Genomic DNA, 17,348 nt, shown 5'->3' on the forward strand with positions numbered 1-17,348 from the left:
TTCTTCAGCCTCCTGAGGTTGAAGAGGCGCTGCTGCGCCTTCCTCACGATGCTGTCTGTGTGAGTGGACCAATTCAGTTTGTCTGTGATGTGTATGCCGAGGAACTTAAAACTTGCTACCCTCTCCACTACTGTTCCATCGATGTGGATGGGGGTGTTCCCTCTGCTGTTTCCTGAAGTCCACAATCATCTCCTTAGTTTTGTTGACGTTGAGTGTGAGGTTATTTTCCTGACACCACACTCCGAGGGCCCTCACCTCCTCCCTGTAGGCCGTCTCGTCGTTGTTGGTAATCAAGCCTACCACTGTTGTGTCGTCCGCAAACTTGATGATTGAGTTGGAGGCATGCGTGGCCACGCAGTCGTGGGTGAACAGGGAGTACAGGAGAGGGCTCAGAACGCACCCTTGTGGGGCCCCAGTGTTGAGGATCACCTGGGGGCGGCCCGTCAGGAAGTCCAGTACCCAGTTGCACAGGGCGGGGACGAGACCCAGGGTCTCGAGCTTGATGACGAGCTTGGAGGGTACTATGGTGTTGAATGCCGAGCTGTAGTCGATGAACAGCATTCTCACATAGGTATTCCTCTTGTCCAGATGGGTTAGGGCAGTGTGCAGTGTGGTTGAGATTGCATCGTCTGTGGACCTATTTGGGCGGTAAGCAAATTGGAGTGGGTCTAGGGTGTCAGGTAGGGTGGAGGTGATATGGTCCTTGACTAGTCTCTCAAAGCACTTCATGATGATGGATGTGAGTGCTACGGGCGGTAGTCGTTTAGCTCAGTTACCTTAGCTTTCTTGGGAACAGGAACAATGGTGGCCCTCTTGAAGCATGTGGGAACAGCAGACTGGTATAGGGATTGATTGAATATGTCCGTAAACACACCGGCCAGCTGGTCTGCGCATGCTCTGAGGGCGCGGCTGGGGATGCCGTCTGGGCCTGCAGCCTTGCGAGGGTTAACACGTTTAAATGTCTTACTCACTTCGGCTGCAGTGAAGGAGAGACCGCATGTTTTCGTTGCAGGCCGTGTCAGTGGCACTGTATTGTCCTCAAAGCGGGCAAAAAAGTTATTTAGTCTGCCTGGGAGCAAGACATCCTGGTCCGTGACTGGGCTGGGTTTCTTCCTGTAGTCCGTGATTGACTGTAGACCCTGCCACATGCCTCTTGTGTCTGAGCCGTTGAATTGAGATTCTACCTTGTCTCTGTACTGGCGCTTAGCTTGTTTGATAGCCTTGCGGAGGGAATAGCTGCACTGTTTGTATTCAGTCATGTTACCAGACACCTTGCCCTGATTAAAAGCAGTGGTTCGCGCCTTCAGTTTCACACGAATGCTGCCATCAATCCACGGTTTCTGGTTTTGGAATGTTTTAATCGTTGCTATGGTAATGACATCTTCAACGCACGTTCTAATGAACTCGCACACCGAATCAGCGTATTCGTCAATGTTGTTGTCTGACGCAATACGAAACATCTCCCAGTCCACGTGATGGAAGCAGTCTTGGAATGTGGAGTCAGCTTGGTCGGACCAGCGTTGGACAGACCTCAGCGTGGGAGCCTCTTGTTTTAGTTTCTGTCTGTAGGCAGGGATCAACAAAATGGAGTCGTGGTCAGCTTTTCCGAAAGGGGGGCGGGGCAGGGCCTTATATGCATCGCGGAAGTTAGAGTAACAATGATCCAGGGTCTTTCCACCCCTGGTTGCGCAATCGATATGCTGATAAAATTTAGGGAGTCTTGTTTTCAGATTAGCCTTGTTAAAATCCCCAGCTACAATGAATGCAGCCTCCGGATAAATCGTTTCCAGTTTGCAGAGAGTTAAATAAAGTTTGTTCAGAGCCATCGATGTGTCTGCTTGGGGGGGGGTATATACGGCTGTGATTATAATCGAAGAGAATTCTCTTGGTAGATAATGCGGTCTACATTTGATTGTGAGGAATTCTAAATCAGGTGAACAGAAGGATTTGAGTTCCTGTATGTTTCTTTCATCACACCATGTCACGTTAGTCATAAGGCATACGCCCCCGCCCCTCTTCTTACCAGAAAGATGTTTGTTTCTGTCGGCGCGATGCGTGGAGAAACCCGCTGGCTGCACCGCTTCGGATAGCGTCTCTCCAGTTAGCCATGTTTCCGTGAAGCAGAGAACGTTACAGTCTCTTATGTCCCTCTGGAATGCTACCCTTGCTCGGATTTCATCAACCTTGTTGTCAAGAGACTGGACATTGGCAAGAAGAATGCTAGGGAGTGGTGCACGGTGTGCCCGTCTCCGGAGTCTGACCAGAAGACCGCTTCGTTTCCCTCTTTTTCTGAGTCGTTTTTTTGGGTCGCTGCATGTAATCCACTCCATTGCACTGGTTGTAAGGCAGAACACAGGATCCGCATCGCGAAAAACATATTCTTGGTCGTACTGATGGTGAGTTGACGCTGATCTTATATTCAGTAGTTCTTCTCGGCTGTATGTAATGAACCCTAAGATGACCTGGGGTACTAGTGTAAGAAATAACACGTAAAAAAACAAAAAACTGCATAGTTTCCTAGGAACGCGAAGCGAGGCGGCCATCTCTGTCGGCGCCGGAAGTACTAAGATTTACTAGATTTAACCATTCGCTGTCCTAGATTGATTCACCCTGTGGTTCTCTGCCTCATCTTACACTAATACTACTGGATGCATGATCTTTGTCTGTGTGGAGACATGGGCCATATGTTCAGTTTAAGGGCAGATCGCTATGTGACCTTACTATACCAGTTTTGATAGATGGTCATATGGTATTACATGAGAACTATCTTGCGTAAGATCCTTACACATGCCAGTGAGAGAGAGATGGGGGTAGGGGGTTGACTACTGTATGTCCTTTAGCAAAGATGTAGCCTGTTTATCTCACTCAGGGATAAATCATCTCAGCTGATTCACCCCCCTCCCCCCGCCAGAAAAACATTCAGATTAAGGGTTTTTCTCCGGGCAATGTGCCTGACATCCACCCTCCTTCTTTCAGGGAGCTAACTGGTGGAGGGAGCCCTTTTAGTGTGGTTTGTTTAACATCAGGAGCATTAAATTCCCTTTGCAATCTGGTGTTAACAGGGCGCTGACGAGGCCCTGATAGAATGAGGTCAAACTGTCCTGAACTGCAAATGTTGACATCCTGTGACAGCACCCAGGTGTTTCTGCTCCTCTCATCTCTTCTCTTTCTTTCTCTCCATCTCTCACCCTGTCCATCCCATCCCGGTGCTGTTCTCCAGCGGTGTGCAGCTACGGCGTGTGCTTCAACGGGGGCCAGTGTCGGGAGGGATCCCGCTCCAGCTCCCAGCTCTGTGATTGTCCTGCTGGCTTCAATGGGCCCAGTTGCCAGTATGGTGAGTACAGCACTCTCTGTTTAATGTAGTTCATACAGTATGTCCTGCTGTTCCTGTCTGTGTCTGTATGTATCTCTGGCCCCCCTCCATCTACTTCCATTATACAAGCCCTGTTGAACTACTTCTACCTTATCACTAGCAGACAGCATTTACAGTATCACTCTGTGCTATAATAACAGTGCTTCACACACAGTGGATTAATAGGCAGTAGTAAGTAGAGCAGGTATCTTATGAGCAGGGAAACTGAAAATCGATTGAAAAAGAGAGCAGTTTGTCAATTGATTAAAAACACATTTCTGTTTATTTTACCTCAGATAAGTGTTATTATATCAACCCAATCTCTTCGCATTCTCACTGAACTCAACTTGAGGGATCACATTTCCCTACGAATGAATGGGAATCTCCTTACATCAACAGTTGCCATGTTGCCATTATGTTATCAGCAGCAGTTGTGGAAGTCAAGCCGTCAAAGCAGTGCGTTAGAGTGGAGGATGTTGTTGTTTTTCTGACCACTACGCACGACAGGAAATTCCTTCAAGAGCTTGGCTTTCACCAGAGTCTCATGTCTCTCATACAGTCTATGGCTTCTCAGACACCCTAGATTGGTAGCCAACATCGGCACTCCCCCAAGTTCAAAGGTACAGCAAGTGGAGAACAATAGGAGTCCCCTTTATGAAGTGCCCTAACAAGACCCAGCCCAGTCTGTCTGGGATCTCACAGCTCTCTCACAAGATGTTAAACACGCCAACAACAGATGACAATCACACAGGGCTTTCCTCTGATGGGGCAGGTCCAGTACTGATATACTTACTGCAAGCTGTCTACGATGGCTGATCTGATAGCTTCCATCTGTCTGTCTGCTTAAGCTGGAGACTCTGGGAACACACATTCTCAATGAGGTGTGAGCACAGCTGGAGACCATTTGGTGGGTGCTGTCACAGGGCTGAGAGGGACTGAGGTGGTCTGTGGAATATACAGGGCACGCACACACGCACACGCTGTATTCAAAGCCCATTGAGATATTCTGCCTGGTAACCGGAAGGTTGCAAGTTCAAACACCCGAGCTGACAAGGTACAAATCTGTCGTTCTGCCCCTGAACAGGCAGTTAACCCACTGTTCCTAGGCCGTCATTGAAAATAAGAATTTGTTCTTAACTGACTTGCCTAGTTAAATAAAGGTAAAATAAAATAAAATAAAGATGACCTCTCAAAGGTCTTTAAGGAGCATGCGCAGACCAGCTGGCCGGTGTGTTTACGGACATATTCAATCAATCCCTATACCAGTCTGCTGTTCCCACATGCTTCAAGAGGGCCACCATTGTTCCTGTTCCCAAGAAAGCTAAGGTAACTGAGCTAAACGACTACCGCCCCGTAGCACTCACTTCCGTCATCATGAAGTGCTTTGAGAGACTAGTCAAGGACCATATCACCTCCACCCTACCTGACACCCTAGACCCACTCCAATTTGCTTACCGCCCAAATAAGTCCACAGACGATGCAATCTCAACCACACTGCACACTGCCCTAACCCATCTGGACAAGAGGAATACCTATGTGAGAATGCTGTTCCAAGCTCGTCATCAAGCTCGAGACCCTGGGTCTCGACCCCGCCCTGTGCAACTGGGTACTGGACTTCCTGACGGGCCGCCCCCAGGTGGTGAGGGTAGGCAACAACATCTCCACCCCGCTGATCCTCAACACTGGGGCCCCACAAGGGTGCGTTCTGAGCCCTCTCCTGTACTCCCTGTTCACCCACGACTGCATGGCCACGCACGCCTCCAACTCAATCATCAAGTTTGTGGACGACACAACAGTGGTAGGCTTGATTACCAACAACTACGAGACAGCCTACAGGGAGGAGGTGAGGGCCCTCGGAGTGTGGTGTCAGGAAAATAACCTCACACTCAACGTCAACAAAACTAAGGAGATGATTGTGGACTTCAGGAAACAGCAGAGGGAACACCCCCTATCCACATCGATGGAACAGTAGTGGAGAGGGTATCAAGTTTTAAGTTCCTCGGCATACACATCACAGACAAACTGAATTGGTCCACTCACACAGACAGCATCGTGAAGAAGGCGCAGCAGCGCCTCTTCAACCTCAGGAGGCTGAAGAAATCCGGCTTGTCACCAAAAGCACTCACAAACTTCTACAGATGCACAATCGAGAGCATCCTGGCGGGCTGTATCACCGCCTGGTACGGCAACTGCTCCGCCCACAACCGTAAGGCTCTCCAGAGGGTAGTGAGGTCTGCACAACGCATCACCGGGGGCAAACTACCTGCCCTCCAGGACACCTACACCACCCGATGTTACAGGAAGGCCATAAAGATCATCAAGGACATCAACCACCCGAGCCACTGCCTGTTCACCCTGCTATCATCCAGAAGGCGAGGTCAGTACAGGTGCATCAAAGCTGGGACCGAGAGACTGAAAAACAGCTTCTATCTCAAGGCCATCAGACTGTTAAACAGCCACCACTAACATTGAGTGGCTGCTGCCCACACACACTGACACTGACACTGACTCAACTCCAGCCACTTTAATAATGGGAATTGATGGGAAATGATGTAAATATATCACTAGCCACTTTAAACAATGCTACCTTATATAATGTTACTTACCCTACATTATTCATCTCATATGCATACGTATATACTGTACTCTATATCATCGACTGCATCCTTATGTAATACATGTATCACTAGCCACTTTTACTATGCCACTTTGTTTACATACTCATCTCATATGTATATACTGTACTCGATACCATCTACTGTATCTTGCCTATGCTGCTCTGTACCATCACTCATTCATATATCCTTATGTACATATTCTTTACCCCCTTACACTGTGTATAAGACAGTAGTTTTGGAATTGTTAGTTAGATTACTTGTTGATTATTACTGCATTGTCGGAACTAGAAGCACAAGCATTTCGCTACACTCGCATTAACATCTGCTAACCATGTGTATGTGACAAATAAAACTTGATTTGATTTGATTTGATTTGATTTAAGGGTCCAGGGTTAACATCCTACATAGTGGTCACAGCTAGATTGCATCTAAAGAACAGTGAAAAGTACCAGTACAGCATAGACATCTATGTGCTTTGATGTGGTTGTTCAGTGTGAGAGGAGATACAGGCCTCCTGTGATCCTCCCTGTAGCTGCTCATCCGTTAGCCAGACCTGGACTCTGCATCCCAGAGGGCTGTGGTGAGAACGCATACCTCCCTGACAGACATGATATATTATGGGATGAAGTGTGGAGGCGAGGACCCAGCCCTGCTCCCTTTATCCCAGGGCTCTCACTCCACAGCTACCTGACAGAGAAAGGAGAGCCTGCTGTTGAAGACCTGACCCCTTTGTGAAAATGATCCTGGAAAAGGCAGACAATCCAAATCCCATCTTTCAACCTGCTCTGTCTCTTTGTTTGATCAAGCTATTCTGAGCTCAGCCATGTTCTGTGATTTCACTGAAATACACTCACTGCTTAGTGTCTTTCCTGTCTCTGTGATGGCCAGACATTTTTTTTTTACTCTTCAGCTCTGAGAACAAGGTTGTAGACTGTGAGGGGCCCTCATTAAAAAATATATATATTTCACCTTTATTTAACCAGGTAGGCTAGTTGAGAACAAGTTCTCATTTACAACTGCGACCTGGCCAAGATAAAGCAAAGCAGTTCGACACATACAACAACACAGAGTTACACATGGAATAAACAAACATACAGTCAATAATACAGTGTGTGCAAATGAGGTAAGATAAGGGAGGTACGGCAATAAATAGGCCATGGTGGCAAAGTAATTACAATATAGCGATTAAACACTGGAATGTAACGGTAGATAAGACCGGAGAGTGTGTACTTTGTGTGTTGGATGTATGAGTAAATGGTTAGCCTGGTGTGAAGCAGCGTGTCACTTGCCTTGCCCATGCTGATCCGTCTTTTGAAGGACAGAGGGAGGGTTAAACCTCAGGAAATAATCAACTCAGGCCATTCACAGAGACTCACTGGGGATCCCCTGCTGCTCTCTCTCTGTCTGTCAGCCTCTCTGTTTAACGTCAGAGGAGACACCAGCAGCTAGCTAGCTATCCCCCCTCCAGCTCCCCTTCCTCCCCTTCCTCACACACACGTAAAGACTTGCCGCCATTGTTCAGGGTGGTGAGTGATAGCTGTCACCAATTGGCACCCAGGGTCCTACTGTAGCTGAAGACCCCCGTCCTACTATTAGGCTATTACCCCATGAATGGAGTGGCAGTTATATTGCCATGTGATTGGCACCGAATGGACCACTGGCCTAGGTGCGTGCACCACAACTGGTTCTGGCTGACCTAAAGCAACCCCTACAGTGGCAGGAGATCTACATGAAGAGTTTCTTTACAAAATGCTATATATCCATTTTCAGAAATGTTGGTAAATTAGCTTTTATTTCTTAAATAACTTCATCATGGCATGGGGTTGTTCAATGACATGTATATATTTTTGTAAATCTATCACTTAATTGTTTAATTTCAGAGAGACAAATAAACATATTGTTTTGCAAAACGCTATATACAATTGAAGTCGGAAGTTTAAATAACCGTTGGAGTCATTAAAACTTGTTTTTCAACCACTCCACAAATTTCCTGTTAGCAAACTATAGTTTTGGCAAGTCGGTTAGGACATCTACTCTGTGCATGACACAAGTACATTTTCCAACAATTGTTTACAGACAGATTATTTCACTTATAATTCACTGTATCACAACTCCAGTGGGTCAGAAGTTTACATACACTAAGTTGACTGTGCCTTTAAACAGCTTAGAAAATTCTAGAAAATAATGGCTTTAGAGGCTTCTGATAGGCTAATTGACATCATTTGAGTCAATTGTAGGTGTACCTGCGGATGTATTTCAAGGCCTACCTTCAAACTCAGTGCCTCTTTGCTTGACATCATGGGAAAATCAAAAGAAATTAGCCAAGACCTCAGAAAAAGAATTGTAGACCTCCACAAGTCTGGTTCATCCTTGGGAGCAATTTCCAAACACCTGAAGGTACCACGTTAATCTGTACAAACAATAGTACGCAAGTATAAACACCATGGGACCACGCAGCCGTCATACCGCTCAGGAAGGAGTTCTGTCGCTTTCTGTCTCCTAGAGATGAACGTACTTTGGTGTGAAAAGTGTAAATCAATCCCAGAACAACAGCAAAGGACTTTGCGAAGATGCTGGAGGAAACAAATACAAAAGTATCTATATCCACAGTAAAATGAGTCCTATATCGACATAAGCTGAAAGGCCGCTCAGCCAGGAAGAAGCCACTGTTCCAAAACCGCCATAAAAAGCCAGACTACGGTTTGTAACTGCACATGGGGACAAAGATCATACTTTTTGGAGAAATGTCCTCTGGTCTGATGAAACAAAAGTAGAACTGTTTGGCCATAATGACCATCATTATGTTTGGAGGAAAAAGGGGGCGGCTTGCAAGTCGAAGAACACCATTCCAACCGTGAATGATGGGGGTGGCAGCATCATGTTGTGGGGGTGCTTTGCTGCAGGAGGGACTGGTGCACTTCACCAAATATATGGCATCATGAGGTAGGAAAATGATGTGGATATACAGTATTGAAGCAACATCTCAAGACATCAGTCAGGAAGTTAAAGCTTGGTTGCAAATGGGTCTTCCAAATTGAAAATGACCCCAAGCATACTTCCAAAGTTATGGCAAAATGGCTTAAGGACAACAAAGTCAATGTTTTGGAGTGGACATCACAAAGCCCTGACCTAAACCCTATAGAACGTTTTTGGGCAGAACTGAAAAAGCGTGTGCGAGCAAGGAGGCCAACAAACCTGACTCAGTTACACCAGCTCTGTCAGGAGGAATGGGCCAAAATTCACCCAACTTATTGTGGGAAGCTTGTGGAAGGCTACCTGACACATTTGACACAAGTTAACAATTTAAAGGCAATGCTACCAAATACTAATTGAGTGTATGTAAACTTCTGACCCACTGGGAATGTGATGAAAGAAATAAAAGCTGAAAGAAATAATTCTCTCTATGATTATTCTGACATTTCACATTCTTAAAATAAAGTGATGACCCTAAGTGACCTAAAATGGGGACTTTTTACACGGATTACATACAACTTAGCAAAATACATTTAAAATCAGATTTTCACAATGTCAGGAATTGTGAAAATCTGATTTTAAATGTATTTTGCTAAGTTGTATGTAAATTTCCAACTTCAACTGTATCCACCTCACTCTCAGAGAAATAAGTAGTACTGCTAGGTTATAAACAGTCAAATGTGACAAATAACTATATTTTAAATAAAGAACTGTACATATTATACATTTGTGACATCAATATTTAAAAAACATGTTTATTAAATGAATAAATACAGCAATATTAGATCTGTATCTGTATATTTCCATTTGACATTTGTCATTTAGCAGATGCTCTTATCCAGAGCGACTTAGTGTTAGTGCATTCATCTAGGTGAGACAACCAACATTCCATTCCAGTTAAACAATTGATTTATAGTGTTTTGCATCAAAAATCTAAATCTAAAATCTATTATAAAACAATATGAGAAGAGTACTATTTTAGACACACATGAAGGTACCCATAAGCAATAATTTCTGATGAAAAAACACAAATGTGAAAATAGATGAAACTCTTGACATGGGCACTGATAGTTCATTTGTAGTTCACCACTGGACTTTTACAGGTCCTAATGACAGCTACAGGCCTAGCAGGCAAAGACAGTACAGGTTACACAATATGGCCCATTTGAGAAGGGACCATAACATGAAGCTTCCAATAGATGTCTCTGTTCAATAATGGCTGTCTGTTTCTGTAATTCACTTACGTAGAGACCAATGGTAGTTCTCCTACAGCACCATGTCTTGTTTGCAATTCGGAGACTATCCAGAATAGGCATCCACTACAAGAGAAGAAATAAGAGCCATGGTGCGTGTGTGGACACCAGGGGCGCAACTTTCACTGGGGATGGGGGCATGTCCCCCCCCATATTCTGAAATTGCATTTTCGTCCCACCCAGTTTTATCATTGGAATGTGATACAAAATGAGGCAATGGTGTGCTTTAGGACCATGCGGACTCCTCCAAGCAGTCGGGTAAGACGTTTGGATTGTTTATCCGACTGGATGTCCCCCCCTTCTAAAAACCAAAGTTGCCCCCCTGGTGGATACTATCCTGTGTCCTGATTATAGGCTGTTATTATGATTCAAGTTTCTGTTGTGGTGATCATGCTTTCTCAGAACTGTCAGACTGGTGCACTTTGTGTCATCACATGTTCACATATAAGATGAGAAACATTGTTGCGGGATACAAGTGTTGTGTTGCCTGATGCATACCAACACTCTGTACTGAGATTCACTCATGGTGTAATTACTGTGGTCTCTTCCTCTCAGCCTTTTGTCTGTGAATTCCTTCCTTTGGCATGCGATGGCATGTGGTGGGATGTGATTCTCTGTTTCCTGTTGCGTTGATGTGGTTCCTCTATGTTTGTTAGTGTGGTGTGTTTCTGTATTTAGGGGACTAATTAGAGGTGTTCCACTCTCAATACAAGTCTGCCGTGGCAGATGTGTGTGTTTTGCAGTTCCAGTTCCATTGTACTACAGTTTCTATATTTAGCATTGCTTAATGTACATGTTTAGTGTTAACATTACTATGATGCCCTGTGGCAGTGGGTGATGACAGTCATCATAGTAATTTTTACACTAAACATGTGCATCCAGCACATATCTTTATTTTCACATCCATTGGTGCCACATAATGCTAACATAAACGTTACGGTCCTGAAATCATTTACACACAAAGGCAAAAAACACAATTATTGCTCCATGAAACAAGGGTTTCAGTGGGGCATTTCACAGTTAGGGGCCATGAAATGATCTAGAGACATAACAAACATTTAACTGGATCTCTAGATAGTATGTTGGCTCCTATTGGCTGTTTCTTCGAGCCAATTCTCCTGTTCACCACTATGCGTCTACCCTCTTTGTATCCTTTCCATGTCATCATCACAGTATACACTTTTCCTATTAAAACCACTGACATAAACAGTGTAGAAAACATTAGGAACTCTTTCCAAGACATAAGACTGACCAGGTGAATCCAGGTGAAGAAATGAACCCTTAGTGATGTCACCTGTTAAATCCACTTCAATCAGTGTAGATGAAGGAGAGGAGACAGGTTAAAGAAGGAATTTGTGGATTGTGTTTGGCTTGTGCCATTCAGAGGGTGAATGGGCAAGAAAAAATATTTACGTACCTTTGAACGGGGTATGGTAGTAGGTGCCAGGCGCACCGGTTTGAGTGTGTCAAGAACTGCAATGTTGCTGTTTTTTTTACACTCAACAGTTTCTCTTGTGTATCAGGAATGGTCCACCACCCAAAGGACATCCAACTTGACACAACCGTGAGAAGGATTGTTAACATGGGCCAGCATCCCTGTGGAATGCTTTCGACACCTTGTATTGTCCATGCCCTGACGAATTGAGGCTGTTCTGAATATATATTAGGAAATTGTTCCTAATGTTTTGTATACTCAGTGTCTTTTGAGTTTTCTAGATGACTCGAATGTTACCATTAACATCAGTGAATGGCAGCTTAAGTAGCACTTAAGAGGCAGTTAAAGTCTGATAGTGTTTTTATAGGACACAGAGCATTATTGTGTGTTCAGAGGCCAAATGTTGGCTCTGATGAAAATGTCTGCCAGGAGTCTGAAAGCCCTGGAAGCTCTGTATGTATCTCAGAGGGCACCACTTGCCTGGCGTTGACAGACTTGGCAGAGTATATACAGTACCAGTCAAAAGTTTGGACATGCCTACTCATTCAAGGGTTTTTCTTTATTTCTTCTATTTTCTACATTGTAGAATAGTAGTGAATATATCACAACTATGAAATAACACATATGGAATAATTTAGTAACCAAATCAGTGTTAAACTGATCAAAATATATTTTAGATTTTAGATTGTTCACCTTTCCTGTGGTGGTCCTCATGAAAGCCAGTTTCATCATAGTGCTTGATGGTTTTGCGGCTGCACTTTCAAAGTTCTTCGATCTACATATCTTAAAGTAATGCAGGACTGTCGTTTCTCTTTGCTTATTTGAGCTGTTATTGCCATAATATGGACTTGGTCTTTTACCAAATAGTGTTATTTCTGTATACCACCCCTACCATGTCACAACACAACTGATTGGCTCAAATGCATTAAGAAGGAAAGAAATTCCACAAATTAACTTTTAACAAGGCACACCTGTTAACTGAAATGCATTCCAGGTGACTACCTCATGAAGCTGGTTGAGAGAATGCCAAGAGTGCAAAGCTGTCATCAAGGCAAAGGATGGCTACACTGAAGAATCTAAAATATAAAATATGTTTGGATTTGTTTAATACTTTTTTGGTTACTCCATGATTCCATATGTGTTATTTCATAGTTTTGATGTCTTATTCTACAAGGTAGAAAATAGTTTTTTTTAAAAATGGAATTTGTAGGTGTGTCCAGACTTTTGACTGGTACTGTATATGTGTACCTATATATATATATATATATATATACAGTTGAAGTCAGAAGTTTACATACACTTAGGTTGGAGTCTTTAAAACTTGTTGTTCAACCACTCCACAAATGTTTTGTTAACAAACTATAGTTTTGGCAAGTCGGTTAGGACATCTACTTTGTGCATGACTCAAGTAATTTTTCCAACAATTGTTTACAGACAGATTATTTCACTTATTATTACCATTACACTTATAACAGGATGAACAGGACTGATTGGAGTTGCCAAAACGAGAATTTTTAGAGAATGTTCAGTTTGAGAGAGTAGATACTGTAGGGTACGTCAACTCAAGACCACATGAATCAAGAATTAAGGAGTGTTCATGTTGTTCACTGTTACGCAACATTGTGCAGGTCTGTGGTGCACAAAACACTACAATGTGTGTAATTGCAGAACAAATGGTTCTGCTCAGAGCCTGAGTGCACAGAGTGTGAGGCTGAGACCTGTCCTCCACACTCCAGTGGCAGCTCACTGAGACGTGGCACACAGACAGGACACCACACTCCAGTGGCAGCTCGCTGAGACGTGGCACACAGACAGGACTCCACACTCCAGTGGCAGCTCACTGAGACGTGGCACACAGACAGGACACCACACTCCAGTGGCAGCTCACTGAGACGTGGCACACAGACAGGACACCACACTCCAGTGGCAGCTCACTGAGACGTGGCACACAGACAGGACACCACACTCCAGTGGCAGCTCACTGAGACGTGGCACACAGACAGGACACCACACTCCAGTGGCAGCTCACTGAGACGTGGCACACAGACAGGACACCACACTCCAGTGGCAGCTCACTGAGACGTGGCACACAGACAGGACACCACACTCCAGTGGCAGCTCACTGAGACGTGGCACACAGACAGGACACCACACTCCATCAGCAGCACAGAGTGGCGAGACTCAGACTGAGTGTCTGGCTGGGTCACACTGTCAGAGGAGAGAGGACACTGGGTTTCTATGTTGAGGAATAGGCCTAAAGCATGACATTGTGGTAGTGGTGGTGGTCGAGGTGGGGGAGCTGTAGAGATAGTAGGGACAGGAAAACCATGCTGTCCTCTGCCCTGTGGTTGGTTCAGTTTTACTGCAGGTTATCTGGTTCATCATCTAGAGCCTCTCGACAGGAATACTGTTACACATACCTCAGATATCAGCCAGAGACCTCACACACACACACACCACACACTACTCACTCACTCACTCACTCTGAACCCCTCCCTGTGCAACTGGGTCCTAGACTTCCTAACAGGCCAACCCCAGGTTGTGAAGGTAACACTGATCCTCAACAGGGGGAGCTCAGTCCCCTCCTGTACTCCTTGTTCACCCATGACCGCGTGGCTACGCACGTCTCCAGCTCAATCATCAAGTTTGCTGATGACACAACAAACAACACCGTCACTAGCCGGCTACCACCCGATACTCTACCCTGTACCTTAGACACTGTCACTAGCCCGGCTACCACCCGATTTTCTACCCTGCACCTTAGACACAGTCACTAGCCGGCTACCACCTGATACTTTACCCTGCACCTTAGACACTGTCACTGTCACGATACTCTACCCTGTACCTTAGACACTGTCACTAGCCGGCTACCACCCGATACTCTACCCTGTACCTTAGACACTGTCACTAGCCGGCTACCACCCGATACTCTACCCTGCACCTTAGACACTGTCACTAGCCGGCTACCACCCGATACTCTACCCTGCACCTTAGACACTGTCACTAGCCGGCTACCACCCGATACTCTACCCTGCACCTTAGAAATTGCTGCCCTATGTGCATACAGTCATTGGACCCCGGGCACTTTAATAATGTTTACATTATGTTTATTGTTCTGTAAATTGTTTCTGTAGTTTGAAAAGGATTCGATTACGATTCCTGCAACATTATTCTGTTGAAATTAAATTTGATCTCTGAAAAATGAAGCTAATTGATTACTCACGTTATATGTACATACTGTATTCTGGACATAGCTCATCCTATATAACTACTGCTGTGCATACCTTTTCCTACTTACAGTATATATTGTCCATTCTGTCGATACACACCACATATTTATATTCCGGACTCTGATATTGCTCGTTCTGATATTTGTTCATCTCTTATGTCTTCTTTTTTACTTGGGATTATTTGTGTATTAGTATTGTACTGTTAAATATTTACTGCACTTCTGGAGCTAGAAACATAAGTATTTTCACTGCACCTGCTTTAACATCTGCTGATCTGTGCATGTGACAAATAAACTTGGATTTGAGTTGACACACATACACACACACTCTGACCAACGTCTCTCAGATGTGGACCTCACACAGAGAAAACAGCTTCACAGGTGCCAGCCATACAGACGATTGTTTCAAGTGCATCTGCTTAGTATTCAAAAGAGATCAATACAGTATTCAAGTGCTACAGTATTCATTTTTTATGATCTCGGTGCGTCTCTTTGTAAAATAGAAATGTTCCTTTTCCCATGCACATTATACTGTCATCGCGACCTTTAGGGGAAGTTCACTCTGGTGTCTTTGATGTGATGATCTCAAATAGATGAAAAATGTGATAGAAGGGAGAAAATATCAAGATCCGACATCAGAGAGAGATGGGCTCTTGGTTACTTGTAGGAGAGGGATGAGTAGAAGGACTGTTAACACCAGCTTTTATTCAGAGAATAGAGCCCTAGTTCTCTTTGTTGATCTATTGTTGATCTAAACAGCTTGGTTATTAATGAAGAGCACTTGGCCTTTGACTATTAAAGAGTGCTGAACACAGCACAACTGTGTCTGTCATTTTAAAGAGGTGACACGTCAGATCATTTGTTTGGATTTCTTTTTGGATTCTGGAATCATTCAGATATCTGTCACTCTGCAGCTGGGATAATGGCCTTTTCAATTAAATGTTTTGTCTGTTCGGAGAAGCTCTCTTCAAGAAGAAGAAGCCTTACCTTGGATTGATAGTATTCTGGATTGATAGTATTCTGGATTGATAGTATTCTGGCAGTGTGCTGCAGGAGTGGCTGCCTGAATAGAAGAACCGTAGTCAAGCGGAGTTGTTTCAGATGTTAATGTCTGCACCATCTTTGTTTGCCCTCATTAGTTGATGAATAGAGGTCTCTTTACAAAGTAGCTGTTCAATAACTTGTCAAAACCTGCCTCTCAACTGTCCATGTAGCTGTTCAATAACTTGTCAAAACCTGCCTCTCAACTGTCCATGTAGCTGTTCAATAACTTGTCAAAACCTGCCTCTCAACTGTCCATGTAGCTGTTCAATAACTTGTCAAAACCTGCCTCTCAACTGTCCATGTAGCTGTTCTTTTCTAGAAAAAAATATTACTTTTTAAATGAAATCTCTTTGTTAGAACAATTGTATTAGTATAAAATAATATAATTTCCCCTTTTTTGGGCATAGAATATAGCTCAGTATTTGAATAATTGATTTTATACAGTCAGTATTACTCATCTTTATCATGGATGCCAATAACTTCAGATCCCTCTGCATGTGGTAGATAAATTATATTTTTTCTTTTTTTCCTTAGGATACAGTTCCCTCTTAATCCTATTATTCAATACATTGAATTTATTTTTAATTTATTTGTTTTTATTTGATACAATCTGCACAGATTGAATGCAAGCAGTCAAAGTTATGTTTTGTTTAACATACCGTATAAATAGATTTGGGTCTTTGAGGCGGTTCTGGGAAAGTGTGTCGGGAGTCTCACTGCAGTGGGTTTACAGTGTTTAATGAGCATTATTATAGGAGCCTGCTCTCTCTGGGAAATAACTTCTGACCATAATGTTAATGTTAACATGAACTGTCCAGATGTTAGCAGTGTTTAACCCTTAATCAGGATGACTATGTAGCACATCCAGATCACACGTGTGTGTCACAGGAAAGGCCCCCTTGTCTGATGCAAGAGCACGGGCTCTGGTTCATGCCCCATACATGTGTTCATCAGAAATATGGTTTATAGTTTTGGCATCTGTACCAGTCCTGACTTGTTGTAAAAACTGAGTGACCTCTATCCTACCTCTCAGAGGAATGATAAGACCTTGCCTAGAGGATACTGGTAGTACGCATACAGTATGTACAAGTGGCTTCAGAAAGTATTCACACCCCCTGACCTTTTCCACGTTGTTTTGTCACAGCCTGAATTTAAAATGGGTTACATTTGGATTTTGTGTCACTGATCTACACACAATACCTCATAATGTCAAAATGGAATTATGTGTTTAGAAATGTTTACAAATTCATTTAAAAAAGAAAATATCTTCAGTCAATAAGTATTCAACCCCTTTGTTATGGCTAGCCTAAATAAGTTCAGCAGTAAACATTTGCTTAAGTCAGGTACATAAGGCCTCACTATGTGTCCAATAAAGGTGTTTAACATGATTTTTGAGTGACTACCTCATCTCTGTACCCCACACATAAAATTATCTGTAAAGGTC

General features: G+C 43.8%; 1 protein-coding gene across 2 annotated transcripts in view; it reads left to right on the forward strand.

The window, feature by feature from the left end:
- megf6b (multiple EGF-like-domains 6b) overlaps window positions 1–17,348 on the forward strand; it is an 83,074-nt gene that overhangs the window by 23,107 nt on the left and 42,619 nt on the right. For both annotated transcript variants that reach the window (XR_006083730.1, XM_024427157.2), the window contains exon 4: window positions 3,221–3,334. Coding sequence is in view for 1 of the 2 variants with exons in the window: in XM_024427157.2 (XP_024282925.1) it covers window positions 3,221–3,334 (114 nt within the window). In the remaining variant the exon portion in view is untranslated. The remainder of the gene's footprint in view (window positions 1–3,220; window positions 3,335–17,348) is intronic.

This window comes from Oncorhynchus tshawytscha, linkage group LG07, assembly GCF_018296145.1.
Source record: "Oncorhynchus tshawytscha isolate Ot180627B linkage group LG07, Otsh_v2.0, whole genome shotgun sequence".
Classification (NCBI taxonomy): domain Eukaryota; kingdom Metazoa; phylum Chordata; class Actinopteri; order Salmoniformes; family Salmonidae; genus Oncorhynchus; species Oncorhynchus tshawytscha.